Below are 27,714 nucleotides of genomic sequence, written 5' to 3'. Positions count from 1 at the left end.
GCCAAATACTGCAGAGCTGTTACAGGGACTATAAGCTATTAAAAAAAAAATAAAATAAAAAAAAAAAAAACAAACTCCTTGGACTCTTCTGTCTTCCCCCAGTTTCTGCATATGCTTGTTTTTTTAATTTCTTAGGTGCCTCTTCATGTGGCAGAGTACAATGTTGGAATGAAAAGTCAACTCGATAGGGGGAATTCCAGTCTTGGAAGGTTCTTGCCATGACTAGAGGGATCTGAGGGCAGCTCTGCTTGGATGAGACCACCACAGAAATTTGACCTATGGGAAAAAAATGCCTTATTTTGGAAAGTTGAGGGATGCTTCTGTAAAGCAGGCTAGCGTTAAAGCTTCTCTGCTGTCTTCACACAGCTTTATTTACAGCTCAAAGTAAAGAAAGCAGCAGTTCTTGACTGGTATACACTGTGCATCAACTTTATTGCAAAGTGTGCTAACAAACTACCAGAATAGTTTTTAATCTGCAGATAATCTTACTCTCATTTATATTTTAGGGCTGTGTTACTTTGCCCATCATAGGTACAGCCATTGGAATCCTAACAACTTTCATTAAAGAAAATTGCCCTTGTAATAAAAATTACTCAGTGTTAAGATTCCATAATATTTTTTTTTTAGAGCTTCATTAAATTTTGTAGCAGTTAACAGCACTTGTTTGGGGTTTTTTTAATTTTCTTTTAAAAGCAAAATTTTGCTTAACTGGGACAATATTTGAAATAGAATGAAATAACTGTTTTCTGTCTGGGTGCATAGAACTTGAGCCATGTGGCAGAAATGGCACAAGGGTAAGGAAATTAAAAAATCCCTTTGAAAACCACATTTTACCGAGTTTTCTGTATTGTGAGGTTGCTCAGATGTCTGTGACTCGTCAGTCAGGCAAAGCAGATGCAATAAACTCTGCCTGCTTGCAGTGCATGATAGAGAAGTCTTAATCTTACAAAATGCAGTGACCAAAGCTGGATTTTTCTGCAGCAGCTGGGAGGAGCAGCTTACCTGAGCATCGCCCTGCAGGACAGCCCTGGGCAGGTGTCCCTGCAGCAGGGTGAGCTCACAGGTGCTGCTGGAGCACCTGCAGCTTTTCCTTGTTCTCCCAACCATCAGGGACATGATTCCTGATGTGTGAGGTGCTCCAGCAGTGCAGCAAACAGCAGGCTCCTCTCTGCAAGCATGGAATGCTTTGGTATTTTCTTGCTGTGGAAATGCAGTGGAGTGCTGAAGAAGCAAACCCAGCTTTTGGGAATGCAGTGAGGAGTCAGTGGATTAGACTTTCTGCTGTGTCTTTGCAGAGTGCTCGCTTGAGAAAACTCCATAGTTCCTATGCCTTCCTTTCCCAATTACACTGTAAAAATGGGGAAATCTGCATTTTGAGCTGCTTGTTCATCAATAGATACCTGCCTAAAATCACCCTGCCCTCAGTCAGTGTAGCAGAGCCGCCATCATCATCCTCACAGCTGATGTGGCCAGGTCCAGTGAGTGTGTGTTCACCTTCTGGCTGTGTCAGACCAGATCCCAGGGCATTCTCATGTTTGGTAGCAGGCTGAGCATGCTGTGCCTGTGTCCCTGGAGGAGTCACTGCAGCTGCCCCCGGTGTCACCTCAGATGAGATTGCACCACAAACCAGAACAGTTCAGAAAGGCAGGTGATGCTGAAATGAAAGTGATGAACACACATGTGGTAGACAAACCTCTGGGATCTCTCATAGTCTCATTTTTCTCGTTTTAATCAAAATAAAGAGCTGAAGAAAGGCTCTTTATATTTTCCATTGGTTTGGAGCTGTGGATTTTTTGAGACTTTCCAGTGCTTCATAGATTTGGCTTGAATAATGTAAGTATTGTGCAGTCTGATCTTCCAAGTGTCTTCTGCTATTATCAATCTCTGGCTGTTGTTAGGGAAATCAGCCTGAGAGTGTCTGTGTGACAGTTCCCTCCTTTATTATAACGAGCACCAGCAGCCACTCTGGTGTTTATCTTGTCTTGGGTACATTAAGTAAAGTCTGCATCCTGGTTTGGGCTTAGCTGATTTATGCTTGAAGTGAGGATTGTTTGTTCTCTGTGATGAAACAATCTTTTGTGACAAACTAACAATGGCAAGGGATGAGCTCTGATGTTAAACACTGGTAGCTTTTCTTTCTTTTTTATTTTTTTCTCTTCTCGTTTTAAGTCTACCCACTGCCTCAGGAAGAAGGCAGCTGCACTAATAATATGTCTAGTCTCTGTGGAAGGCCCTTATTTGAAAAATCTGTAATTGAGTGGACAAAATTTCTGGTTGCTTGAGAGGATCTATTCAGAAGAGACCTGAAAAGGATGAGGGAAAAGCACACTAGACATCAAGAAGTCCTAAGGGCTCTATTGAGAGGGAAACCTATGTAGATATTGTGAGACAATTACACTTGTCAGGCAAAACACTAAAGTGGATCTGTGAAATAAAATCCTGGGGAACGTTAAACAAAGCTTTGAACAGGACAGAGAGCTTGCTGGGAATACCTCAAAAGCAAGGGATGTATTTGGGTGGCGTTTGAAGGAAGGCACATGATGGCTGCTTCAAAGAGCAGGCACAGAGTGTGTGCTAGCACAGGGCTCCTGTCCATTCTCACAGCTGCCAGGTCAGCACCAGGGGGAGAGCTCAGAACTGGGTTAAATTTGTGCTCCTTTGCTCTTTTCAGTGAGCTGTTGCAATGCCCAGCCTCCCTGGTGCCCTGATCAGGGACACTTTCCTGCTGCTGCCCTTTCCAGCCCCTGCCTTTGATGCCTCCTTTGGAAGCTGAGGAAGATGTGCTGTACAGAGTGGAGAGGATGTGTTCCTACAGAAGGCAAATGCCCTCACAGGGTTATTTGTATTTCAGTGATTGCCTCTTGTCAGGTTTTGTTGTGTGAGATTTTAAGGGTTGCTTGCTTAGATGTAAGATAAGAAGTTTTGTCTAGTGAGGCTTCTTTCCTGCATCAGTTACTGACTGCAGTGGGTGGTGTGGGGCATTAATGAACAATCTCTGGCACCCTCTGAATGGGCTTTGCTGTCAAAACTTCAGATGCCTGAAAGATCAACCCATTAGTGATGAGGCCAGCGTCAGCTCAGCCTATTTTTAGGTTTTTCTTTGCTGCTTCACTCTTTGATGTAAAGACAGCTGTGTTCCCCTCGCTCGTTATGCAGACCAAACTTTTTCTCTCCACTTTGGAACAAGCTGTCCATTGTTTTGATCACTCAGTGATCTCTCTCTGCAGCTCTCCTGTTTGAATTCTTGTTAATCGCGGTGACTGCCACTGTGTTAATTCAGATGTGGCTCCAGTCCATGTTCAGTTGTGTAAATATTTCCATATTTTAATGCAAATCTCTGATAAGCATTTGCGGAATCCATCCCCATACACAATGTGGCTGTGCCTGCCTTGCACGAGGAGTGTCTGACTAGGCTTTCCCTGGTTTTTATTTATGCATGACTAGATTGTTATGTTGTGTGTTTTGAAGAAACCACACAGAACTTAAATGCTCTGAGTGTGGTTTACTTCTGAAAACCAATTCCCCTGTGTCTTTTCTAAATTACAGTGGTTTTCCACAAGTGTCCAAGAATCCTGGCTCAGCTGTCTTTTTATTCCTCTTTCTCTTCCTCTGCCTCTTTCTTTCTCATCCTATACTTTTTGTTCCTTTTTTTTCCTCCCTCTGTTTAATTGCTTCTAAAATTTTGGAACATCTTCAAAATATGCTTAGGCACAAGTCTTGCTTAGGCAGTTATTTTTTGACCTTTAAAAGCAGTAGGTTTTATTTCCTTTTTCCTGTTACTGCATTTGTTACCTGTCGCAGACATATTTTATGAAAAATCCTTTTGCTAGGATTTTTCTCCTAAGAGAAAAATTTCTCTCTTCTGAGAGGCCTCAGAAACGAAATGTAAACAGTGATTATCTGCTGCTGTGGAATGCAACCGCTGCATCTTTGATTGGTCTCGTGTGGTTGTTTCTAATTAATGGCCAATCACAGTCAGCTGCCTCGGACTCTATGGTCAGTCACAAGATTTTGTTGTCATTCCTTTCTATTCCTTGCTAGCCTTCTGATGAAATCCTTGCTTCTATTCTTTTAGTATAGTTTTGTGACAGTGTTGACAGGGGTCTGAGGATGAGGAAAGAGACAGGGATCTGACCCCATGTTTCAGAAGGATTGATTTATTATTTTATGATATATATTATATTAAAACTACACTAAAAGAATAGAAGAAAGGATTTCATCAGAAGGCTAGCTAAGAATAGCAAAAGAACGAATGAATAACAACGGCTTGTGATTGGCCATTAATTAGCAACAACCACATGAGACCAATCACAGATGCACCTGTTGCATTCCACAGCAGCAGATAACCAATGTTTACATTTTGTTCCTGAGGCCTCTCAGCTTCTCAGGAGAAAAAAATCCTAAGGAAAGGATTTTTCAGAAAATATCATAGGTACATAGTTTTAATATAATATATATCATAAAATAATAAATCAGCTTTTTGAAAACATGGAGTCAGCATTCTCATCTCTTCCCTCATCCTGAGACCCCTGCGAACACCACCACAGTTACCTGTTGAGTCCAGGCTTCCAAAAGCCATCTCCCTGCGGTGAAGCCAGAGCAGGGCTTTAAGGAATTGCTTTTTGCAGCGTGCCAATGTCTGCTTTGCCCCCAGAGCACCTGAAGAAGCGGCTGGAGGATTACATGGCGCAGTTCCCGCGCGTGCGCATCCTGCGCACCAAGAGGCGAGAGGGGCTGATCCGCACCCGCATGCTGGGCGCCTCGGCCGCCATCGGGGACGTCATCACCTTCCTGGACTCCCACTGCGAGGCCAACGTCAACTGGCTGCCACCTCTGCTAGGTGAGTCGGGGGTGCTGAAATTATTCCCACCTGCCGCTTTCCCCTCCCGCTGTAAGTGGGTAAAACAGAGCAAACCGACCGCAAGGCTCAAGTGAATCGTTGGCAATTTGTAGTGTTTAGTATGAGGCTTTTTTCTGTTCTGGAGTCCTGCACTGTGCGGTAACCTTGTCATATGGTTTTGTTAATTAAAGAGCAGAAATCATATTCTTCTCATTAAATGAAATAATTTGCATCTTGCTAGAAGAGTAAGCTATCACATCGGCTTGCAGAGAGGAATGGCTTTGTGATACAGAAAAGATACATACTTTTTTTTTTTTGCATACAGTTTTTGAGTAGCTTTTAAGGGTTTTATCTCCTGTATAACTATATTTAACTTCATAGTCTGCAAGGCTGTGAAAAATACTTCTTGTGAATGAGAGCTGCTGGTGTGTATTTGTGGAACATGGGCACCCCTTTCCGAGGCAGCACTCCATCTTTGAGGAGGTGTCAGTTCCTTTCAAGGATGACTAATTGAAGGGACAGTGCCTTCTGTTTCTGGTACCTGCCTGCGTCCAGCCAGTACCAAACTCCTTCACAGCCCTGCTGCCAGTGACCTGTCAGAGCTCTCTGAGGTGTGACTTTCTCAAATAGGCTGTGGCAACAATAGTCAAGCAGAGGTTTAAGAAAGAGTCGGATTTTCCTGCAGGATTGATGGATGGTTGTCCTGTTGCTTTCACTACAGTTTATATTTGGCAATAGTTTGAAACATTTGCAGCTTTATGAACCCCAGGGAGGGAGGACAGAATTAGCTCCAGTGCCATTTAAATGAGAACACAGAGAGGATGCTTTGGTTTTTAAAGCACAGAAAGGATTTCTGTGAGATGTGTTTTGGAAGCTGAAACATCATTTTACCCCCTCTGCTCTAAGAGCTAACTTCCAACAAGAGACCATCTCAGTAACAAAGTATTTAAGGAATTCCAGATGTTTATGCAGGAATTTATCCTGTGTTGTATTATTTGGTTGGAAGAAAAGGCTGGAGGGGAGGAGGTAACACTTGCATTTCTTGAGCCTGCTGAGAGTACTTGTGCCATTAGTCTGAAATGCTTCCTGCCAGATTCTGGTGTGGCAATTAGGGCTGGGTGGTGCAGTGGGTTATTCCCTGGATCTGGATCTGCACAGAAGGGGTTCACATCCTGGTCACCTGTGGAATTGAGGATTGCACACTGAGTACATGAAGTCTGGTTTTAGCCTGGCAGTCAGTTCTCTGTGCTAGTGTGGCTGTGTCTTCCCAGTCTGCTTCTGGGTGATGGGTGCCTGGTGTTTTTCTCTCAGTGATTGCAGAAGTAGCAGATAAATTGATATAAATTGGAGCATCTGCTCACGAGAGAAGGAACAGGAGGAAAGCTCTGTCATTCTTGGACAACTTCATGTTTTGATGCTCTTTTTATTTTTGTAATTTCATGGAGAAAGGAACCAGCTGGTGCAGGTTTTTCTGACATGTTTCTCCCATCTTCAGATCGCATTGCCCGAAACCGCAAGACCATCGTCTGCCCAATGATTGATGTCATCGATCACGACCACTTTGGATACGAGACCCAGGCTGGAGATGCCATGCGAGGGGCGTTTGACTGGGAGATGTATTACAAGAGGATCCCCATTCCTCCTGAGTTACAGAAACCTGATCCCAGTGATCCCTTTGAGTAAGTCACTGAAGCTGCTGAGAGCCAGCTAATGAAATAACACCCTGCTGCAGGCTTGGTTTACACCTCAGCACAGCAAAAACCAGGAGCTGGTGTTAAGCTACTTGCTTTTTTGGCAGCTGTTTGCTTTGCTGGTTTAAAAGAAATGCATTGTGTAGTAGCTGTGAACACTCTCCTTTTCATTGCTGTTTTTTGCCACGTTAATTCCTGCAGGAGTCAACATTTCATTGAAAACTCTAATGTGTAACAATTAATGCGGTCATTTATTACTGAGATCTTTCAAACATAACTTAGTATCCCTACTGCTCTGCCAAAAACAACAAATCAATGGTGGGTTATGTGTCATTCCCAGATGGGGGAAGAAGAAAACTTAGCAGAATAATTACAGCAATTTTGATTATTACAGTGCACTGCAGAAGAAAATCTGTGATCAAGTTGTGCTCTGCTGTTGCTCTGCTTGCCAACATTGAGACAGTTCTGCTGTCCTTTATACTCTGCAGTGTTTAAAAAAAACCCAACCGACAAAACACTTTTTGAGGTCAAACTCAAAGACTTAATCTTACAATAGAAGCAGAGCTGTGTGGAGCATTCAGGTCCCTTGGGCTGAGGTGGTGTCCTGTCACTTTATGGTCAACTCCCTGCTTGGAGGAGAGGCATTGGCAGGTTCTGAAGGGAGCCTGCTCTGGTTCTCCTCATTTGCAAGTGGGAAATCAGTAGATAACCCCAAAACAACTGTTTGATGCACTGACAGGGCTGTAAAGGCACTGGGAACACTGGGTGGTGGAAAGAATATTTGTCAAATCTTGCTTTGTTTTTTAAATGTTTAGCTAGAGATCTGTGTCTTTGTAATGTGTTTGTAATATGGAGTCTGGTTTTTCCTTAAGGTCTCCTGTAATGGCTGGAGGACTGTTTGCAGTCGATAGAAAGTGGTTCTGGGAGCTGGGAGGGTATGATGCAGGTCTGGAGATATGGGGAGGAGAGCAGTATGAAATATCCTTTAAGGTGAGCCATGTTCTCTGGAAATTACTTTTGTTTTGAAAAGTAAGAATTTGTTCTGAGGCGCAGAATGTGAATGATCTGTCTTGTCCTTACTTTTGTGTGTGACTAAAGGTGAAAGAGCTGGGAATAGTGAGACAGTGCCCAGAAGAATGAGCACTGATGTGAGCAGTGACTGTGAGGGTGAGTTTTGGAGCAGGATTAGCTGGGCTGTGCCTGTTCTGTGGTCACAGCTCCAGTGCAAGCACTCTTCACAGCAAGGGTAAGTCAGCTGTGTGGAGCTCTCTGCCTCTGGGGCTGCTTATTGCTCACCTGGCAAGATGTGAAATTCTCTTCTCCTTGGGGGAAGGAGGATTCCAGTTCCAGGAGCACTTCAGTGCTCAGCTTGAGTTCTCAGAGAGGAGAACAGCTTTGTCTGAAGTCAATCCAGCTGACCCTGGCTGTGAGGAACTCAAGCTGTTACTTACCCAGGAAGAAATCTTCAACAACTGCAGTCATTGCTGTGTCTGGCAATGACTTTGGGTCATTATCTGCCTGGCCTGGGGACAGTTGTGCCACTGACTGATTGAGCTGGTCAGTGGAGGGCTTTAAGAGTTAGCCAGCTGACCAAAAATCCAAACAAAGAGTAACAAGTCACTGTAACCTACCAAGACTGTTGGTACCTGTGCTAGGCTGGAATATGGAGCTCTGAAATCCAGTTTGGGAAACCCACCAGAATGTCCCAAACCCCTGAAGGCAGGTGCCCAGTCTTCTCTTCAGTGGGGGGAATCCTTCCCATAGCCTGGACCACACTGAGTAGAGATGTCCACATTAAACTCTGTTTGAGGTTTCTTTCAGAGGTTGAATATTGGATTTTACAGGTGTCTGCATGCCACTGATCTAAGCTAGCTGACCTTAGCAGGAGGCTGGAGGATAGCAGGGATGTGGTGCACGGTTTGGCTTCAGCAGCTGAAATTCTGTCTCCCCTGACAAGTCATGGCTGATATGACAGCCTTACAAAATCTTACAGAACAGATGCCAGAATCTCCATGCCTCTGTGCAGTTCAGAGAATATCAATCCTCAGCAAGCCACGTTGCCATACACACACCCCATGTGCTGCTGGGCAGAACACAGTGGGAGAAAAGACCCTGATTTTGAGACAGCCTTTTCTTCCATCATTTCCCCACCATAACCCACAAGTCACCTTGGTTGTCCCTTGTCCTCTGTAACAGTGGCAGCAAGGGAGGGCTTGGGCACCCTCTCTGGGGGTGCCACTGTGGTTGGAGCCATTCCACCTTTGTGTGTGGTGTGTAATGAAATTGTGTAAGGCACTCATTCTCTGCAGGAGGGGCAGCATTCAGGCTCTTCCTCTCTGACAATTCTGGTTTCCAAGAGTGATGACAGTGGCTGGGCAAGCCCTTTGTCTCCAGTGCCACAGCAGACAGTCACACTTCTTGATCTGCAGGAAATAAGACTGCTTCATTCATCTGTTTGCTTATCCCCTCTGAAACATGCTGTGTTTTATTTCAGTCCAGAGATGGTGATTTATGGAGGGATAAATTTGCTTTAATTAATCTCTGCAAAGACCCCCTTTTTTCTTTCATTGTGCAACAGAAAAATGAAGTTTTCACTGAAAGAGGCTCAGTGTATTTTCAGAAATTAAGATAAATTGATACATTCATCTGTGGCTGATAGATTTAATAATTCTGCTGGAATTGCAAGAATAGAAGGTTTGTTCATAGAATTTATGAAGCTATGACATTTCCTGGTGAGCTTAGAGCGACGTTTTTACCTTTAGAAACAGACTGAGATTTTGCAGTTAAAGGTGCACTGTCAAATAATTTAAAGCTCTGGCTTTAGGTGTGGGGTACCTGCTTTCACATTATTTATTATCTCATGGGAATTCAGATTATAAGCACACCAGATTTACAGGCCACCTTTAATAAAGAATCTGTTCCTGTCCCTGGGTGTTGTGGGTGCAGGTACTCTTCTGTACTGCTGGCCTGTGACCCATGGCATTGGATCTGGTCTTTTTGAGCCTCACCAGGAGTAGAGAACTTCTGGGGGAGTTGTTTTTTTTTTTTTTTTGATTTGGTTTTGCCTTAAGCATATTCTTTTTTTGGCCATTCATGGACTGTGTTTTGCTGGTTTTGCCTTTATTTTAAAATACATGGCTCTGTTGCTGAGAGACTGGAAATAAACAAGTTTATTTAGGAACCTCTTGCCTTTCTTTTTAGAAATCATACGTATTTCTGTTATTGGCTGGCTCTGCTTCCTTCTGAGCAGAAATTTTCAAGCAAGCCAACAGAGAAAGCATCAGTGTTTAACACCTCAGAAAATATTTAGCTAGAGGGTAGATCAAACTCTAGAAGCCTTGCACTTTGTATGAAACATGTGCATCAAACATCATTAGAAAACATTGCATGTAGGAGGGGCAAAAACTTGACATGAACTTTCTAACCTTCACTGCCAGTTTGTTGCTTTCTGGGTGTTAGCAATCCCTTAAAACAGAAGTTTCTGGTTCAGAAAGGAAGGAGTTGATCTATCCATATTGAGGCAGAAAACGGGCGCTGCTTCCTTCTCTTGCCCTGAGTGCATCCGGAGCAGCCCAGGGTCTGTCTGTCTGTCTGTCAGGGGGTTCCTGCTCAGACACAGCAGGCACATCAGTCTGCACTGTGCTTACAGGTGAATTCCCAGCTGCTGACCTTAAAATGTGTTCTTTTATTTTGGAAAGAGGGTAAACCAGCATTCCCAGCTGTCTCTATGGGGCGTTTGTCACCTTTCCTTTCTGCTGCCCCCTGCTTCCTTTTTCAGCAGGCTTCATTCAGGTGGGGTTCTCTGCTTTTTTGGAGTCACTTCTCCTCTCTTGCAGTCTTTCCTGATCTTTTTTTTTTAATCTTCCTGATTGTGAAAACAAAACTCAATTCTTTACCCAAAGTTATAATGGAGCTTTCCTCTTCTAAACACAGTTTAACAGCTGCCTACGTAAGCACTTCATTTTTTTTGACATAAGTGCATTTAATTTGGAGCAGTATGTGTGAAGCATTTAAACTGTTCCCTTCTGCAAGTGCTACTTTGTACAGCACTTATCTATGCTCAGTTTTATTTGAGATGGTGTTGCCTATTTTCCAGTATTTTTGTGGCTTCTATTCTGTTTGGCTTACATAAATCTTCACTAAACTGCTTCACGCCTCTCTTCCATAAATACATAGTCTCTGATTTTTTTGGTTATGGGGAAACAGAAGAGTAAAAAGGGATATGTCTGACTTGTGTAGGCATAAATAAAATATAGATGTACTTTGTATCTCAGATCCAAGTGATGTGGTTCTCAGTCCTTTATTTGCACACTGTACTTGAAGAGTAAAGAATGAGAATCCAGAATGTCCCTCTCCAGGTGATAAATCATTCCAGTTTTAGAGACATTTGCTTTGTAATTTGGAGATTGTAAAGCCTTCATAAAATGCAAAGGGCTCAGTGCAAACAAGCCAAATTGACAGTTTCCCTGAAAAGAACAATTAGAAGGGAGACAAAAGAGCTGGTTAGTACTTGTGGTCTTCAGTTCTTACTGCAGCAATAGGAAAAGAGCCATTGCACTTATTCTGGTCATTGTAGGTCATTGCATTTTTCCAGATCCTTTTCCCAAACCATCAACGTGGATTGCTTCTGATTTCCACAGCTTAAAACATGTTCCATGTTTTCCAACAAATCCAAGTGCTGCACAGCTTCTGTTCACATGTCTACTGCCTGCCTCTCCTCTGCCCCCTGCCAGCAGCACGTTTCTGATTCCCATTTTGCCCCTGGGCTCTGGCAGGTGTGTAGTTTGGGTGCAGCTGCCAAGGGATCCCTTCTGACAGCATTTCTGCTTGTGTTGCTGAAGTTAGTGCTGATTGTGAGCCTGCACTGCTCATTCCAGGCACATCCTCACTCCACTTTGCAGCAGCTCACGTTTGCCCACCCTGGAACAGGCCAGGCATTCTGCTGCTTTTTTTGTGGGTTTTTTTTTTTTTTAGCCAGCACATGCTGCTTAATTCTAAGGCTCTCAGCTGCAGTACAGGGTGGCTTCTTTCTCCCTTCCTATCTGGTGATGCACAGTTCAGTTTCAGACCATTTCCTTGAGTTTTTTGCCTCTGTGCACCCTCTCCTTGGTTCAGGTTCCTGAGCAGCCTCCCACCAAGCAGCAGCAGGGAAGTGCTCCCCTCCACTCCCTGAAATGTGATTATTAGAAAGTGCTGTCATTGCTCTCAAATGGTGCAGAGTGTGAGAAGGGGCTGTACTGGTGTGTGCTGTGTGAGAAGGTGCTGTGCAAACACACAGATCCCAGTGCCTCATGGGCTGCCTTAATCTCTCAGAGAGCACCAAGTCCCAGCAGCAGGAGCAGCTGGTGCTTCCAGTACAGAGGATTACAATTTCCCTGAGTTATTGCCCTTGCTTTCATCCTCTCACCTGCTTTGTTATAAAGAGAACCCCCTTGACTTATCCTCTGTGCCCTTTTCTTCCCACCTTTCAGTGTGTGCTCACACAACCAGCCAGCTGCTCTCTGTTGGTCCATCCCATGGTCTTCATTTCTGTTGTCTCTTGCAGAAGCAGCTTTATTTTCAAGGCTTAACTATCCTTTGTGTTTTTCCCCTCTCTTGGGAAGCATTGGCTCATCATGGTGCAGTCTTTGGAAACCATAAACCTTGTATACCCAGATAATTTGTGTTCACACACCAACTGCAGCATTGTATTGTGTGTTTGAGAGGAGAGGTTCAGCTGTCTTACCTGACATTGTTTTCTGAAATTGCAGAAAGGGAATTGGATCAGCATAACATTCCCATGTAGAGAATAGGTGGCATATTATCTGCTGCTTTCACAGCATACTGACTGAATCAAAGGCTCTGGAGTCACTTTATGAATATGGAGTTACAGCTCTCCAGGCTGCTGGGAAGATGGAAGCAATATCACCAGTGCTAGTTTATTTCCCTTGTGTAGTTTTTATTATTAGGGTGAGATTGTGGCCTTAGCTAAATCTGCTCAGTGTGCCCGTTGACCTCAGTGTAGCCAGGTTTTCCTTTAATTCTAGATCTGTCAGCTGCTGGACTCCAAGCCCAAAATGAAGATTGGCAAAACTGTGCCTGAGGAGGAAGAGAAATTTCCTGTCGTCTCTTGATGAGATCTGATTAGATTATTGTAAGAAGCCCTGTCTGCCTGACCAGCTTTAATTCTTGTTCTTACGGCGTAAATGGCTGTTTGAAATCAGGTGCAGGTTCAGGCTCTGAGGTTTTCTGTCATGTCAGCTGAGGAGTGAGGCAAGGTGTGTAAAACACCTAGAAGAAGCAGGCCTAGAGAAGGCAGCAAGTGACAGTCAGTGTTGTGGGGAAGGCATGAGGTGCTGCCCCACAGCCCAACACCATTTCAGCTCTCTGACAGCGCAGTATTTTTAGCAGTGTACGTTCTGGTGTGTCATGCCTGGGAGCTGTACTCTTGTTTAAAAACAACCAAATATCAGTAAGTGAGTGGAAGCATTCCCTCAGCTAGCACACAGCTATTCTGGGTTTGCTTCTCTTGCATTTACTCTTTGACAGACCCCTGGATGCGATTCTTTGACCTTTAGCTCTGGCTTTCTAATGCTTTTGTTAGCTGTGTTTTACCAATGCATATCACGCTCTTTCCCTCTCCCCTTTCTTCCAGTTGTATAGATAAGGACTGGTAATTGTCTTTATGGAGGTTGTAATGAGTTCTGTCACCACACAAAGCAGCTCACTAATAAAATAAATCAAAGCAGCAACGAATGAATGGAAAGCATGCCTTTAAAATTAGATTTGTACTGCGGGTGCCATTCTGTCACTTGCAGTGTGAGGCAACGTTAAAAAGGCACAGAGGTGACAAAATACCTTGAAAGGGTCACTGAGCTCTGCTGGTAGGGATTAGGAAGCCTTCCATTGCCTCCATTGCAGCATTTTAAAAGCATGAGCAAGAAAAGAGTAAGTCAAACTGTTGTTAGGTTTTACTTATTAAGCAACTCAGTTAAGTAGCTTTTCTGATCCCATTGCATGTGTTCATGTGATGTTGTCATTTATGCCTGGAGTCTTGTACCAGCTTGGAGCTGCTGGCCCATCAGTTCTGTCCAGCTTCCCACTCCTGCTGCCTCTCCAGCTGTGCAGCACAAGCACAGCTCTCTCCTCTCCAGCTGTACCGACTGCAGGGCTCTGCTGCTCAGCTCACACAGGGACATCACGTTCCAGAAAACTGGATTGGTGCTGGCCTGGCTGAAAGCCCTCCTTAGAGACAGGGCAGGTGAGGCATCCTGTGGGCAGGCAGCAAGGAGAACAGGCTGTGTTTGCAGCCAGGCTTGTGTTACACCAAAATGCAGCTGCTGTGAACCCCTCAGGCTGCTTGCTGCAGGGTGCAGTGCAGGTTATTGAGGAGTTTGTGTGTCTGTGCAACTGAACTCTGGGCTTCTGCTGCTGCTCCTGAGGGTTTTTATGGCCCCCAGGTCTGCTGCAGCTCTTACAGCCTTGCACAAACCATTTCTGTCCTAGAAACACAAACCATGTCCAAATTCTTGTTTTCTCAGCCTGTTAATTTCCCAGCAGTGAAATCACACTGGCCCTTTGCAGCCAAAAGCACAGTCACTGCAGAATAAAAAGCATTTCTAATTCCATAAGAAACTTCACAGAAGCTGAGTGCTAGTTTCTTTTTCATCTCTTCTGCACCAGCCTCTCAGGACACAGCAGGGACAAAAGGAATGAAATTCTGTAGGAGTGTTTGTCAACTTTCTTCTTGTCTCTCTCACCATAACGACATGTAATTAAGTACCTTGAACTTTAGAAGTTGCCCATGAAAAATATTTCTCTAGCTGAGAGCAACCAACCTCCATTAGGTTATATGCAGTCAGCAAATGACTGTAATTATTAGGGCCAGCAGACAGAGCTGAAACTCCAGAGGACTTTAGTGTCAGAGCTAATAATTATGCAGCAGCCTTGGCCAAATATTTCTCTTCCGAGCTAAGTATTTAATATTGTCACTGTAGAATATTAATGGAATTGCCTGCTCTGTGTGAAGCTGTTGACTAAGCTCATTGTACAGTGAACTCTGGTGGCTCAAATTAGCCCCGGTGAACAGGGAAACCAGGAGCATTGCACCAAAATCCACGGCCTTTGGGGCATTCCCGTGGGATATGGGGACAAACAGAAGGGCAAAGGCAGTGCCTCCCTTCAGGAATTCAGAAAGTCATTTTTTTGGCAATCTAAAGGGTACTTTGTCTTTAAGTATTGATTGGATATTTCTGAGAAATGCAGAAATATTTCTTAAACCTAATGAGGTAGATTGACTGATATAGAAAGCGTCTCCTTTTGTTTCACTTGGACAAAATTCCTACATCCACACTATACAGAATAAAAGAAAGTTGTTGCAGAGTGCTGGCACAAAGTGAAATCTTCCCAGATGGGGAAGGAAGCTTTTGGGCCCGCTCTAGACATTAACCAAGCATCAAGGTAGTCATCTCCAACTTAGCAGTGTGTTCTACAGACTTCCTGAGGGCTTTTTTAAAGCTATTTATGTGTTCACCAGGCAGAGATTTCCACTTAATTGTAAGGCTGCAAAAGCAATGAATGAATGTCAGCAATGAAACCATAAAAGAGCAGTGATAACCACAGGAAAAAGTAGCAGTTTCTTCTGATTTCTGGCACTTGAACAGGCTCATGAATTCCCTGGAGCCTTTTGCATAACACATGACCACCTGTACTGGGGAGATGGCCTCCCTTTTACAGCCTCGTTACACAACCCACACCCAGGGGTTTTTATGGCAGCCCAGTTTAACTGTTGTGGTTACTATTGCTGTAATAACATATATCAGTTTAAAGCAAGGTGTGTGCTGTTTTCTCATTGCTTGGATTTTTTCCCCTGCTCTTTTCTGTATAGAAGGCTTGAGAGCACTTTTGCTAAATCAAAGCTTGCTGAATGGCTCTAAGCAGGTTGTTATAGGATTTGGGACTAAGGCAGGGAGGGGAGGGGATTTGGGAAGAGTGTACTTTAATGTAAAAATCTGGGTTAAGTTTTTTTAGTACTTGCAAGTCTTTTCTTTTTCATTTTCCTCCATAAAGCCAAGACTGAACGTGTTTGCTGTTCCACAGGTATGGATGTGTGGAGGTCGCATGGAGGACATCCCTTGCTCTAGAGTTGGCCATATCTACAGGAAATATGTTCCATACAAGGTTCCCACAGGAGTCAGCCTGGCAAGAGTAAGTGGCAGTGGCATTGCCCACAGCAGCAGTCTGTGACTGTGCTGCTGTCTGCTCTCACCCCTCAATGGGAGGCAGATTTAGGGGTTTTGTCTGTAATTTGCGCTTGTACAGTGCAAGCTGAGCAGTTTTGCAGTGGTGGATGTGTAGCACAAAGGGAAGAGAGCCCAGGGAGCTGCAGATGTGTGTGTGAGCAGCTGCCATGCTCCAGACATCAGCTACTGCTGGGCAGGGACTTCGTGATCAGGCGCCGGCTATAAAAACAAGATATGGCTTTATTTGTATAATAACTTGAGTCATTTTATAGCTGTGCTCTCTAAGAGCAGCAGGCTTCAGCGTGGTGATTGGTTTTGGTGATTGAAAGACCTCTCAACTTCAAGCATCACAGACCACTGAATGGGCAAGCTGTAATTTTCCACAGTGGAATGTTCCGTGCCATCTTATTTCCTAATCTAGTGTAGCCCAAAGAAGAAAGAGCTTTCTTCTATCCTGCACTGGGTTTCTCTAGCTAATTTTCAAATTGAGGAGGGATTGCATTGCCCTCTGGTGGGAGAAAAACATCCTAGGAGCAGGAAGGCTGCAAAACTAAAAACCTCAGAGAGGTGCCCTGCTGTTCTGAAATCCTAAGGCTTGCACAGTGTTACAATGCTTTAATGGCATCACCCCAGTTATAGATCTGTATTTATTCCTCAGCCCAACATTGACCTGTCAGAGCTACAGAGCACTCTCCTGTCTGTGCCATCTCTTCAGGAGGGAGCTGTGCTTCTTTTGATTCACAGTGTTTTGATTTCAAGTATTTGGCTCTTCAGTGCTGGAAGGAGACAGCAGAGAGGCAGGAAAGGCTGTTTCTTGGCATCTCAGCAGACACCTTGAGGTAAACACCTGCTCCTGTTGTGTGCAGGTTGCACTGGGGGCAGGATCAGCACGCTGCTCACTCTGAGCTTCCCAACTTCTTTGGCAGTAAATGATCACTGCTGGACTGAGCAGCTTCAGGTGAGGAGGCACAGCTGCACTTGGCACATTACCAAGGGGCACCAAGAATGTGCCTGGTGTTGCCAGAGAGCAGCCCAAGCTCCAGCACTCTCAAGGGCACTGTGACAAGCAGGTTGTCTTGAGTGGGTGGTGTTTGTTGCTGTCTTGGACGTGCACAGGGGATTAAGCTTTACAGTAATACATGAAATGTGCTGCTGGCACAAGGTAAAACCCTTTGCTTGTATTCTTAAGGGTCATCACCTGAAAGCTCTGCATTCCTAAGGTATCTCAAGAGTTTTACCCAAGAAAATGGAAAAATAGTGCTAAGAAAGAGTATTGTGAACTAGAGCTTTTCAGAAGGGAGTACTTCAAATCGCATTCCTAGATGGATATATAAGATGCAATAAGAAGGATTTAAGAAAGCAGCTTTTTGTCAGAGACCTTTGAATGTCCTGTGGTATTTACCAGCATCATGCTCTGACTACTTTCCTTACAGAAAAAAGGAAAGAAAAACAACTTTTGATTAATGTTGTTTTTCTTAGCCACAAGGAACTAGATATAATGGCCAAGTGCCAGGATTCTGTTTTGACCTCAACTGAAAATATCTTTCTAAAAGTCCCTTGGAACTACAGAGTAATAAAAATAATCTTTGTCCTGAAGCTGGAGAGAAAGAGTGGATGTGAATGAAAATCCTTTCTGAGCAAAAACACGCCAGCTGCTCTGAATGCTAATGGTGGCTTGTGCAGCTCTCTCAGGTGGCTTCCCCTCTCACTCTCCCTCCCCAGAACCTGAAGAGGGTGGCTGAGGTGTGGATGGATGAGTATGCAGAGTACATTTACCAGCGCAGACCCGAGTACCGGCACCTCTCGGCGGGCGACGTTGCCGCGCAGAAGGAGCTCCGCAACAACCTCAACTGCAAAAGCTTCAAGTGGTTCATGAACGAGGTGGCCTGGGACTTGCCAAAGTTCTACCCGCCGGTGGAGCCTCCAGCAGCTGCCTGGGGAGAGGCAAGTTTGTGCTCTGGCATCTGCAGTTTGGTTTTTTAAGGCTGCCCATGTGCCTCGGTTGCTGTGAGTAAGGTGCGAGCGAGTGTTTAAAGATCTGCTTGATGTTTCAAAACCCAAAACTCCTCTACCATTGCTCTGGCCTGATCAAAGCAGGCAGTTGGGCAGGCAGCTGCTTCTATTAGTGCACAGCTCCAACGAGAGTAGAGACTTGGCTTGTTCTGCATGTTGTGTATTTAGTAGAAAGCAGAATATGCCAGAGGGAGGATTAGGGAGTAATGGCAGCTGAGCAATAGTGAAATCTTGTATTTCCAAAGGGCTTCACAACTGTTGAGCTACTCTTGTCCTTAGCTTTCCCATGTGAAAGGCAGGAAAACCAATTGTATTTTTGAAAGTCAGCTGTGTTCTGGGAGTAGAACCACCCCAGCAGTGAGGCTGTGAATTGTTACACACAACTCTCATGGCTGAGTGTTTTGGGTCACTCAAAGAATCACTGACAAAGGTGTTGGCAAAAGCAGGTGTAATATAAAAGTGAAAGCATGACAAAATTTATCGGTAAGGTTCACTCTACTACTTTCTAGGATGTTAAAGCACACAGAGAAAAAGCAAACTAAAATCTAAAATCAATTAATCTAAAATTGAAATCAGCCTGTGTGAAGACTAGGGGTGGAAAAGGGTAAGGATAAAAGAGTAAGGGAGATCCTCCTGTGGAGTCACAAGGTTCAGAGTGGACTCTCTTACTAAACTTAGCTCTGAACTCAACCAACAGGTTTAACAGCACTTAAACTTAACAGCACTTAATCTATAGCTTAAGTTATATAATTCAACAAAAGCTTCTGTAGAATTTACTATAGCACAAGAGTTACTCACAGATCCGAACTACTTAAGAATCTAGAAGAGAAGCGTTCATTGTACATCTGCTACAGAATATTCACACTGGTACAGACCTAAGAGAGGAGGTACAAGGTACAGACCTGTGGAAAATAGCACCACCAGACAACCCAGCCCACAGTGGGCTCTGCAGCCCTGTCACTGCTGGGTTTTGCTGTGTGCTGGGGGTACAGCTGGATCCCATTTTGGGTTCTGTGCTTTCTTCCAGCTGTTACTCTCCAGCTCAGACTGATAGTTAAGACAGGAATCTTAAAAACTACCTTCATACAAATACTGGTGAAATTTGAGATTATTTGAGCTTTCTTTCCTGGTTAGGAGTAGGAGATTGAGTGATTAATTCACTATTTCAGAGATTCAGTGATTAATTCACTATTTCAGATCCGCAATGTGGGAACTGGACTGTGTGTGGATACCAAGCATGGAGCCCTGGGATCCCCACTGAGGCTGGAAAACTGTGTGAAGGACAGAGGAGAGGCAGCGTGGAACAACGTGCAGGTAACAACCTGAGATGTCATCAGCCCCTGAATCTGGGCAGGGGCAGGATCCAAGGAGCAGTGCTGAAGGAAGGAAGGACATTCAGAGCTGTCAGGTGCACCCCAAGGCTCACATGCTGCTTGTGCTTTGGGACAGGATGTGGCTTGTGCTTGTGGCACAGGGGGTCTGGAGCCTGGCAGGCTGTGCAGAGCTTTTACTTCTGCTTTGAAGTTTTTCAGAGCGAACAAAAGAAATGACAAGAAAACGGTGTGCCAAAACAATAAACCAGTAACAAGGCAGCTGTAATATGTAACAAAGTGAATATTAACTTCAAAGGTTGTGCTGAAAGAAGTGATAGAGGAGCATCATGCATATTAATGAACCTGCAGGAGCATTCAATAACTGTTCACTATCATCCTCCTGACAGGAGGCAAATGCATTATAAACACCCAACCATTGCTGGGGAGATGAAACCAGCCAGGTTATAGATTCACCCTCTCAACATATGAGGTGCCAGAAACGACAGCTTTATTGTAACAGAAGGGAGGAAAATATTACTTTGCCTAAACTGTAGCAGCTGAGCTGAGAAAGAATCAAGAAAACAATGCCTCTATTACAGAGCCATGCATAACTCTTCAGGGAATGGCTTCAGTAGTAGGAGACAGAGGGTTGTTGCATATCAATTTGATGCGTGAAAAATAGAAACAAAACCAATTTACTCAGGCACAGTCCAAATCTAAGCCTCTGTTGTGTCAGGAGGATCTTGAAAATTAGTTTTGGCTTATGTTTAGGAAGAGAATGTGGCTTGAACTTCTGAGTAGCATTGAGCCTAAATGATTGTGGTAATTTCTGTCTCAAGAGGGATTTAAAAGACAGCCAAGAACAAAGTAGTTTCTTTGTTCAAAAGTTTTTGGCCACACTGCTTCAAATAGCAGCACCCTGATCATTACTTGTCTCTCTGAGTGTCCCATGAGAGATCTCTGAGGAGAACTGCACCTCCAGCTGCCTCCAAAGGAGCCTCCAGAACAGCCTTTTCCTTAGGGACTGAAGGGAGGCATGCTGGCCTGCAGAAGCACATGGGCCAGGGCTGCCCTTTCAGCAGGGACCGCATTGCCAGGCATAGATGTGCTCAGTTACTGGAGTTAAAACTCCTCCTCTGCTCTGCAGAGTCCCTCCTTCATTTCACCTGGGAGTGCTGAGAGTTCACTGCAGGGTCAGTAGAAGGGAGCATCAGGAAACCACGCCCCAGCGTTTGCCCTTCCTGCACTCCCGTGGGTGGGGTGGGAAGCTGTGGCTCCTGCTCTCCTGTCCCAGGGCTGTGGGACAATTTCTCAAGGTGACTGCAGGCTGCCTGTGCAGCCTCTGGTGCTCACTGCCAGCGTTAACTCCGAGCTGCTGGAGCTCTCTGACTTTTTTTGCTGGCTGGGAAGGGCTGTAATTGGTCAGCTGCTCACTTAATCCTTGATGGATGTCTGCATTGCAGAGACATCCAGGGCTGCTCTGGTACCCAGGCTGACCAGCATGGCTGGCTGCAGCAGCACAGTCTCGTTTCACATGCTGGTACAGAGTCCCCTGGTCAGCAGTCCCTGTCCCCAGAGGCAGCAGGAGTTTTTCCTCTAGGAGATACTGTCCTTCCCTTGAAGCCATCCCCACCCTGTGGGCACAGGGAGCAGCATTCTGCCAGTGAAAGTATTATACCCAGTACCAGCCATTGTGAGGGTCCTGTTTGTCCTGACAGGTTTTCACCTTCAGCTGGAGAGAGGACATCCGTCCAGGGGATCCTCAGCACACCAAGAAGTTTTGTTTTGATGCCATTTCCCACAGCAGCCCTGTGACCCTCTATGACTGTCATGGAATGAAGGGGAACCAGCTCTGGAGATACAGAAAAGTGAGTCTGTGTGTGTGGGTGTATTCTCAGCTAAGGTGTCAAATTGCCTGAGGCGCTTACGTTTCCTGAAAATGTCACCACAACGTTTTATTCCTTCTCTTCGTGTAGCTGTAATAAGAGAATGTGCAGACAGCCTGTTATTGGTTAAAAAGAGGCAACTCCCTGTTTGAGTGGTTAGAAAGGTGAGGACCCCAGGGTTCCTGAGCAGGGGACAATCTGTGCAGTGTCCCCACAGCTGACAGTGAGGTGGTGCAACGCCCTTGAGTTTGCAAAGAGGTGTTCTTAGTGTTGGTTTGTTTGAGCACTGCAATGTCCTGCCAAAAGTAGATAAGGATTTATTCATTCTCCTACTAAGCAATGCTATTGTAGGTAAGTAAATTCTTGTCTAAGTGCTGTGTCCCAGTCCTTGCAATCTGCTGGCATGGTGCCCCAGAGGGATGCAGCAGGATTCCAGGAGAGCCCCTGGGAAGCTCTAGAGGGTTCCTAGTGCAGGTGAGGGATGGGGCTGCATCCTCTTGGGAGGGGTGGGAATGAACCCAGACCCTTATCAACCAGTTAAGTGTGGAACAACTTCAGATACACCCAAGTGACATAATTGGTTTTTAAGACTTCTCTTGGTTTTAAAACAACTTTTCTTCCCCACTTAAGCAAGCTGAAATTTCTCTCAAATTTCTCTCCTCCAGGACAAGACCCTCTACCACCCAGTCAGCAGCAGCTGTATGGACTGCAGTGAGAGTGATAGAAAGATCTTTATGAACAGCTGCAACCCTTCATCTCCAACACAGCAGTGGATATTTGAACACACAAACTCAACCATCTTGGAAAAATTTAACAGAAACCTTGATCTTTAAAAGACTGAGAGAAAATATATATATATATATTTTACAATTATAGTTTTTACTGGGGAGGGTTACAAAAAAAATTTTTTAATACTTTTTTTTAAACACTTAATGAAGGTAAAAGGGAGAATCTCAGGAGAAGGTTAATTAGCAGGCCAGTCTTTATTGTGAAGATGCTGCATCCTTCTCTTCTGGGGATGGTGGAATTTTAAAGGCTTTGCCAGAGCCACTTCTGTGCTGAGACTCAACAGAAACTCTGTTTTTAGAGGAGTCTGAATGTGTTTCAAGTGACACTTTTAATTTTTTACCTTTTTTGTTTTGTTTTATTTCCCACTGGGGTCTGGTGTTAAATGATTTTTGTTATCCAGGACCCTGCAGGACTTTTTGTAGCTGCTATACCACCCACTGAAGCATTCCCACATAGGTGCTTTATCTTCCAAACTCCATATAAGTAAAATATTGAAGACAAGATTTAAGCCTCCAATCAAAGAAAAAAAAAAAGCCCATTATTGTAAAATGAAATGTGTATTTTTTTGCCCAGAACCAAATATATTTCAAACAGGTTGAGTATTATTACTTTCCAAATCATAGCTCTGATGAAGGAATGAGCTCTAGTGGAAGTGCAGCCAAGTGTTGGGAATATGGCTGTTGTTATTAGCCATGAGGAATCTGAGTTTCTGCTCCATTCACTTTGCAGTCAGTTTGTCACTCACTGTTGAATCTTCAAGGTGAAAGATTAGCAGAGGGTTTTTAAATAATAAGTTCTTACAGGTAAAGACTTTATGCTAAGAGCCTTTGGATATCAGGTTCCAAATTTGCCTCTTATAACCTTTTTAGCACAGACATCTCTAAGATTTCTGAGTTAAATCTACTGCGTGAAGACAATTTCCATTCTTCCTTTAGAGCGTTGAAGGCTAAGTTAATTTACAGTTGGTGTGAGCAGATTAATTCAGGATAATAAAGTCAGGGCTGAGATTAGCCATTGGTCTTTATCCATTTGTTCATCAGTCTGTAGTTTCTTGAGTCCTGTGGTCAGTGGTGTTCTAGTAGAAATGTGCTATTAATCTCTCATTTCCCAGCACCCACAGCACTGTACAGTTTACTGTGACTGCAAATCTGTTTGCTTTAGCAGAGACATGGGACTGATTGACCCATTTCCCTGGTACCCTCTCCTTTGTGCAGTGAATGAGCAGTGCAAGGTGTTACCCCTTCTGGTTTGGCTGTGGGATCTGCCCGACATGAACCAGGATTGTCTCATCCCAGGAGCTGGAACGTACTGACACTAAAGAATGAATGGAGGACCATTGGTTCAAGTCTATCTGAAGCAAGTATTTTTTAAAAATCTGGTTTAAAATGAAGTTGTTGCAAAAACACATTTACTAGTTCCCTTTACTGAAGGGAGCAGTGGCATTTTCTGGTAAAAGCTGGGAATGCTGATGCAGTGAACAGATGCTGTGTAAGTTAGTGACCAGGATTCCTTTGCCAGGAATTGCCCAGCTCCTTGGTTTGTCTAGCTACCCGTGCAGGGGTGTTGCAAGAGTAGGCAGCAGGCACCCAGTTCTGGGGTCACGAGGAGGGAACCCCTGTGGGATGCTTGATGAGCATGGTTAGAACATTGCCCCTGCTCAGAGGCACAGGGCAGCTCTGCTCTGGGATGTCTCTCATGTGAAGGCAAGGAGATGCTTCCCTGGTGTCCCAAAACAAGTAGGGTAGCTCCCTCTGCAGAGCTGCAGAAGCAAAAGCCCTTTTGTTGCCAGCTGTAGGGTTGTGTCCCATGTTTCAGATGTGCTGGAGGCCATGTGGTGCTGTGCCTGGCAGCTGGGAGCCAACAAGGACACAGATGTCTGTCCCCAAACTCTCCAGTCTGGTGTATTGTGTAGGAGGCTCAGAATCATTTCCACCTCTCATCCACACAGCTGAGGCCATGTCTGACCTTTCCTGCCAACTTAGCTGGTCCATGGAGAACAGGAAACATGGGCACTGCATTGCAGCTGGGAACAGGCTTTGCAGATTTTGGTATCTAAGATTTTGGGAGTGAAGAAATAAAGAACAGCCCTAGACTTCCCTTGTGACAGCTCTGCAGCAGTACTGGATGGGAGTGAGACCAGCTTCAAGCAGAGTTGACATCTTATGTTCTCAGTTACTACAGTGTCTGTCATTACATCCCTTTGCATTTCTGTGGGAGCCTGAGTCACCTTCCAGCACTTTGTGTCTGACTGCTGCTTTCCCTCAGTTATTAATGCTCTCATTAGCAGAGTAGTGCTGACTGTGGAGCCACTAGATGGCCTGACTGGATGTCTTTATGAATGTTTTAATGCCTGTGGAACAAGAAGCTGTTTGTCCATGAGCAGTGCTAGTTTTTTATAACTGGGACACAATCAGCATATTCTATAAATGGACTGTAGGTTGTTCTGCTTGCAGGTTGCAGCTTTGTGTGTCTTAGTTTTCTAAGGAGAGGATTAGCTTCTGTTTCTAAACTGCATGGCTTGCTTTGTACTTGGGCTCACCTTGTGAAGGGAGCCCTTGCTTGGCTCACTGGATTCTTGCTTCAGAGAGAGCTGCAGCAATGAACAGGTCTTTTACCACTTGGTAATCTTAATTTGGAGAGAAAGGTCAGCTCTTAGCAGCTTGCACCAACAGATTAGGCAATAGTTGAGGCAATTCTGTTTGACAACCACCACCAGTACACAGAAACCAGAGATTTGGTGTCAGTGTTTGTACCAGGTCCATCTCAGTGTGGTTGATCTCTTTTCTGAAGGTTTGGGATCTGAGTGTGGCAAGAGCCTCACAAATTCTATATGCTTCTGACTAGCTCACTGGGCTTTGAGCTATTCATTATTTGCATCAGTTACACTTTTCAGTACCCTAGAGGCTTTGTTGACTAATGCAAAGACTTAATATTAGCCAACCATCCAGTGATTGAGAAATATAAGCTGTATTTTATCATCTGCATCTTTAACTGAGCCTTTGCAGGGCAATCTCGTTAATTATTCTAATTACTTTTGGTTATTTGTAAGCAAAATCACTAAAGCATGAGTACATAATTAAATCTTCACATCTGCATGCAAGTCAAGACTGGAGATTAAATACTGGTGATTATCTAATGCCAAATACATGTTTTCATATTTTCCCCCCAAAGGTATTGAAATACCCCTCTCTTTGTGGTTGTATAAGTTTTGCTGCTTTTAAGTATCAGAATCCCAGACTACAGGGTGTGTGTTATGTTGCATAAAAATCCTTTGATTTGCTCTTGAAGCTGTTGTTGATCTATACTGGTGCTAATCTCTAAGGCCTACAGACAGTAAATAGGTTTGGGGCTCTCATATGTGCAAGGTGTCTTTTCTCATACCTAGGAAATTAATTATCTTTTTCAAACCACAATAGAAGAAAGTGTGAGCCTTCCTGAAAGGGGAATACAGCATCATTAAAATAAAGATGTGCCTTTTTAAATGTAAATGTACAGCAAATGCTTAAACTTGAACCATTTCCTAGTGCCTTGCTGGACAAGAGAGGAGAGGGGAAGGGGTTGGGGGATAAGGATGTAAAAGAAAGCTTGACTCCTGCAGGGTTTGTGTGTGGGATTTTTTTTTTCTAAATGTCTGATTTTCAGTGCAAAATTTGTGTGAACAACAGTAATTCAGAAGCTCCTGGGCTCCCTCTGTTAAATCGATGTGGTTAATGACTCTGGGGAGGTTTGTCACTCCTAATAGGGAGACTTGGAAAGGTTGGCAGCTTCTCTGGGTGTGCTGTAACAGCTGAAGCTGTACTGGGAGATGTCTTGGTGAGCTGCTGGATGTTTCACCTCATGGTGAAGGCTCATGATTTCACTGGCATGCAGGATCCTGCATTTTATTTTCTAAGTATGCAAATCACAAACAGTCCCAAAAGCATATAAAATCTGTAGCAGAAGTGTCTTTCAGAAGAAGCTGATGCCTTCCATCACTGGGAAACTTTTTCAAGAGTGTATTAAAATCTCTAATACAGCGGTAGCAAGAAAGCAATTTCTCAGCCTGACTTTCTTCGTGGCTGGCTTTACAGCAGTCTGTGTACAGGGCTTTGCTTTCCTGTACTACTGGAGTGTTCCAGTCAGCAAACTCCTTCTCCCTGAGAGTCAAACAGGCTCCAGCAGCAGTGCAGGAGCAGCACAATGCTCTGGGGCTGCTGCAGGGCTGTGACAGCAGCTCTACTGGCTCACATCACCCAGGGGAGACATCTCCTAACAGTCAGGCCGGGCAGTCATGGAACTGCCAGGTGAAAAGGGAGAATTTATTCTAAATTGTCTTTCAGGATACAGACAGGGACTTGGAATTGATTGGAGAGAACAGCCAGCCTCTGGCAGTCAGCCTGTCATGCTTGCAGTCAGAAGAGCCCTGGTAAAGCCCTGTGTGAAACAGCCCAAGTGATGCAGGTGTACCTTCATCCCACAGCCCCTTCCAGCTGCTGGGGCTCATGGATTCTGGGTGCTCTCACAGGTTACACAGCAAAGGGGAGCTGGCTGGTGAGTCAGGAGCACTGGGTGCTCCCCAGCTGCCATGGCCTGTTACTTACCTTAAGCAAGGAAAGTCTGTGCTGCAATTTCCCAGCTTGTGTAGGATTCACCTTTAAATGCTTTATTTTCTGACCTAATGAGTGTTGAGTCCAGATTTTAAAACAAGCTGCACATCTTCACCTGGTTCAAGTGGAGAGATATGTGGTGGGTGGAGAATGGGAAATGAGATCTGAAATTGCCATCAGCATTCAACACAGACTCATCAATTCATTTCATATTCCTCATTAACCAGTCAGATTGATTTATTCACATTATAAATTTGAAGTGTAACCAAAATAAGCTCACCTCCTGCTCTGATTTCTACTTCGTAGTGCCATGCTTTAGCTTGGAGAATATGTATGGAACTAGGTAATGATAGATCATGGAAACCCTAATAAAAAACCTGTGTCTGTTTTTGACTCTGCCTCTGCTAGCTGAGTACACTCCTTAATTGACTGCATTTGAGCTTTCTTGATGCTTCTGTATGACCCAAAAGGCTTCAATGATTCCAGCAGTTGTGAGTGATTTGGGAGTTTATATGAAGCCATTGGATCAATGTGGTTTTAAATATACTAGTTCAATTCTTGGAGAAAAGTCTTAATCCCTGATAGTGAGCAAACAAATGTGAACTTCAGCCACAAAACAAGATAAAAACTGATCAAGCTAACAGCCTGAAACCTTAGCCCTTACGATAACAACAACAAATAGCTTTAGCCTCTAGGGTGGAGAAGGGAATTGGTTTCAAAATGCATTCTCTAGGATCTCGGTGATTAGGTCTAAGTTTGTCTGTACCTTGTACTGCATGCATTTTCTCTGTAAAACTGGATGGTGCCTCTTGAATCAGTGTGTATTTATTTTGTGCGTATTAGGACCAACAGCCTAATATCTGGGGGTGGTAAAGGACTTGTAGCACTTTAATGTAGTAGCTTTCATAAATTGGGAATCATTGATAGAATGCCTAGTGTTTTTAAAGTTGAATGGACTTCCTTTTATAATATATTTAAAATAAATTTTTAATGTGTTTTCTGAAAACTGTGTATGCAGATGTGACTGTCCCCGCCTGCTTTGCTCCATGATTGATTTCCCTTCTACTTGTGAGAATAAACTCAGCTGCCCTGGTGTGGTGTTTCCCCAGCACAGGTTTCCTGTGGTGCAATCCTGAAGGAACCATGGATATAATGGATGACTTGTGCCCAGGTAGGACCTCCCTGGGGTGCACTGGCCTTGGTGGGGCACAGAGGAACAGAAAAACACGGCTGTGACTCTTCTTTCTCTGCCTGCTGGCCTTGGGAGTGACTGCTGGGAGATCCATCCCCACCCCTTATTTGCAGGGGAGGGCTTTAACAGCTCATGCCTTGTTTGTGTTCTGATCTCCACAAGAGAAGTGTATCAGCATTGCTC

The 27,714-nt window shown here is 44.3% G+C and overlaps 1 protein-coding gene across 1 annotated transcript in view; it reads left to right on the top strand.

The window, feature by feature from the left end:
* GALNT10 (polypeptide N-acetylgalactosaminyltransferase 10) overlaps window positions 1-27,345 on the top strand; it is an 81,402-nt gene extending 54,057 nt beyond the window's left edge. Inside the window, exons 5-12 of the mRNA XM_058034805.1 lie at window positions 4,655-4,840; window positions 6,336-6,519; window positions 7,404-7,521; window positions 15,610-15,717; window positions 17,475-17,696; window positions 18,963-19,079; window positions 20,797-20,946; window positions 21,630-27,345. Of these exons, the coding sequence (XP_057890788.1) occupies window positions 4,655-4,840; window positions 6,336-6,519; window positions 7,404-7,521; window positions 15,610-15,717; window positions 17,475-17,696; window positions 18,963-19,079; window positions 20,797-20,946; window positions 21,630-21,797 (1,253 nt within the window). The 3' untranslated portion in view covers window positions 21,798-27,345. The remainder of the gene's footprint in view (window positions 1-4,654; window positions 4,841-6,335; window positions 6,520-7,403; window positions 7,522-15,609; window positions 15,718-17,474; window positions 17,697-18,962; window positions 19,080-20,796; window positions 20,947-21,629) is intronic.
* The last annotated feature ends 369 nt before the right edge of the window (window positions 27,346-27,714 follow it).

This window comes from Melospiza georgiana, chromosome 15 (genome assembly GCF_028018845.1).
Source record: "Melospiza georgiana isolate bMelGeo1 chromosome 15, bMelGeo1.pri, whole genome shotgun sequence".
Classification (NCBI taxonomy): domain Eukaryota; kingdom Metazoa; phylum Chordata; class Aves; order Passeriformes; family Passerellidae; genus Melospiza; species Melospiza georgiana.
The sequence above is the reverse complement of the archived record's forward strand: the minus strand, read 5'-3'. Positions and strand labels throughout refer to the sequence as shown.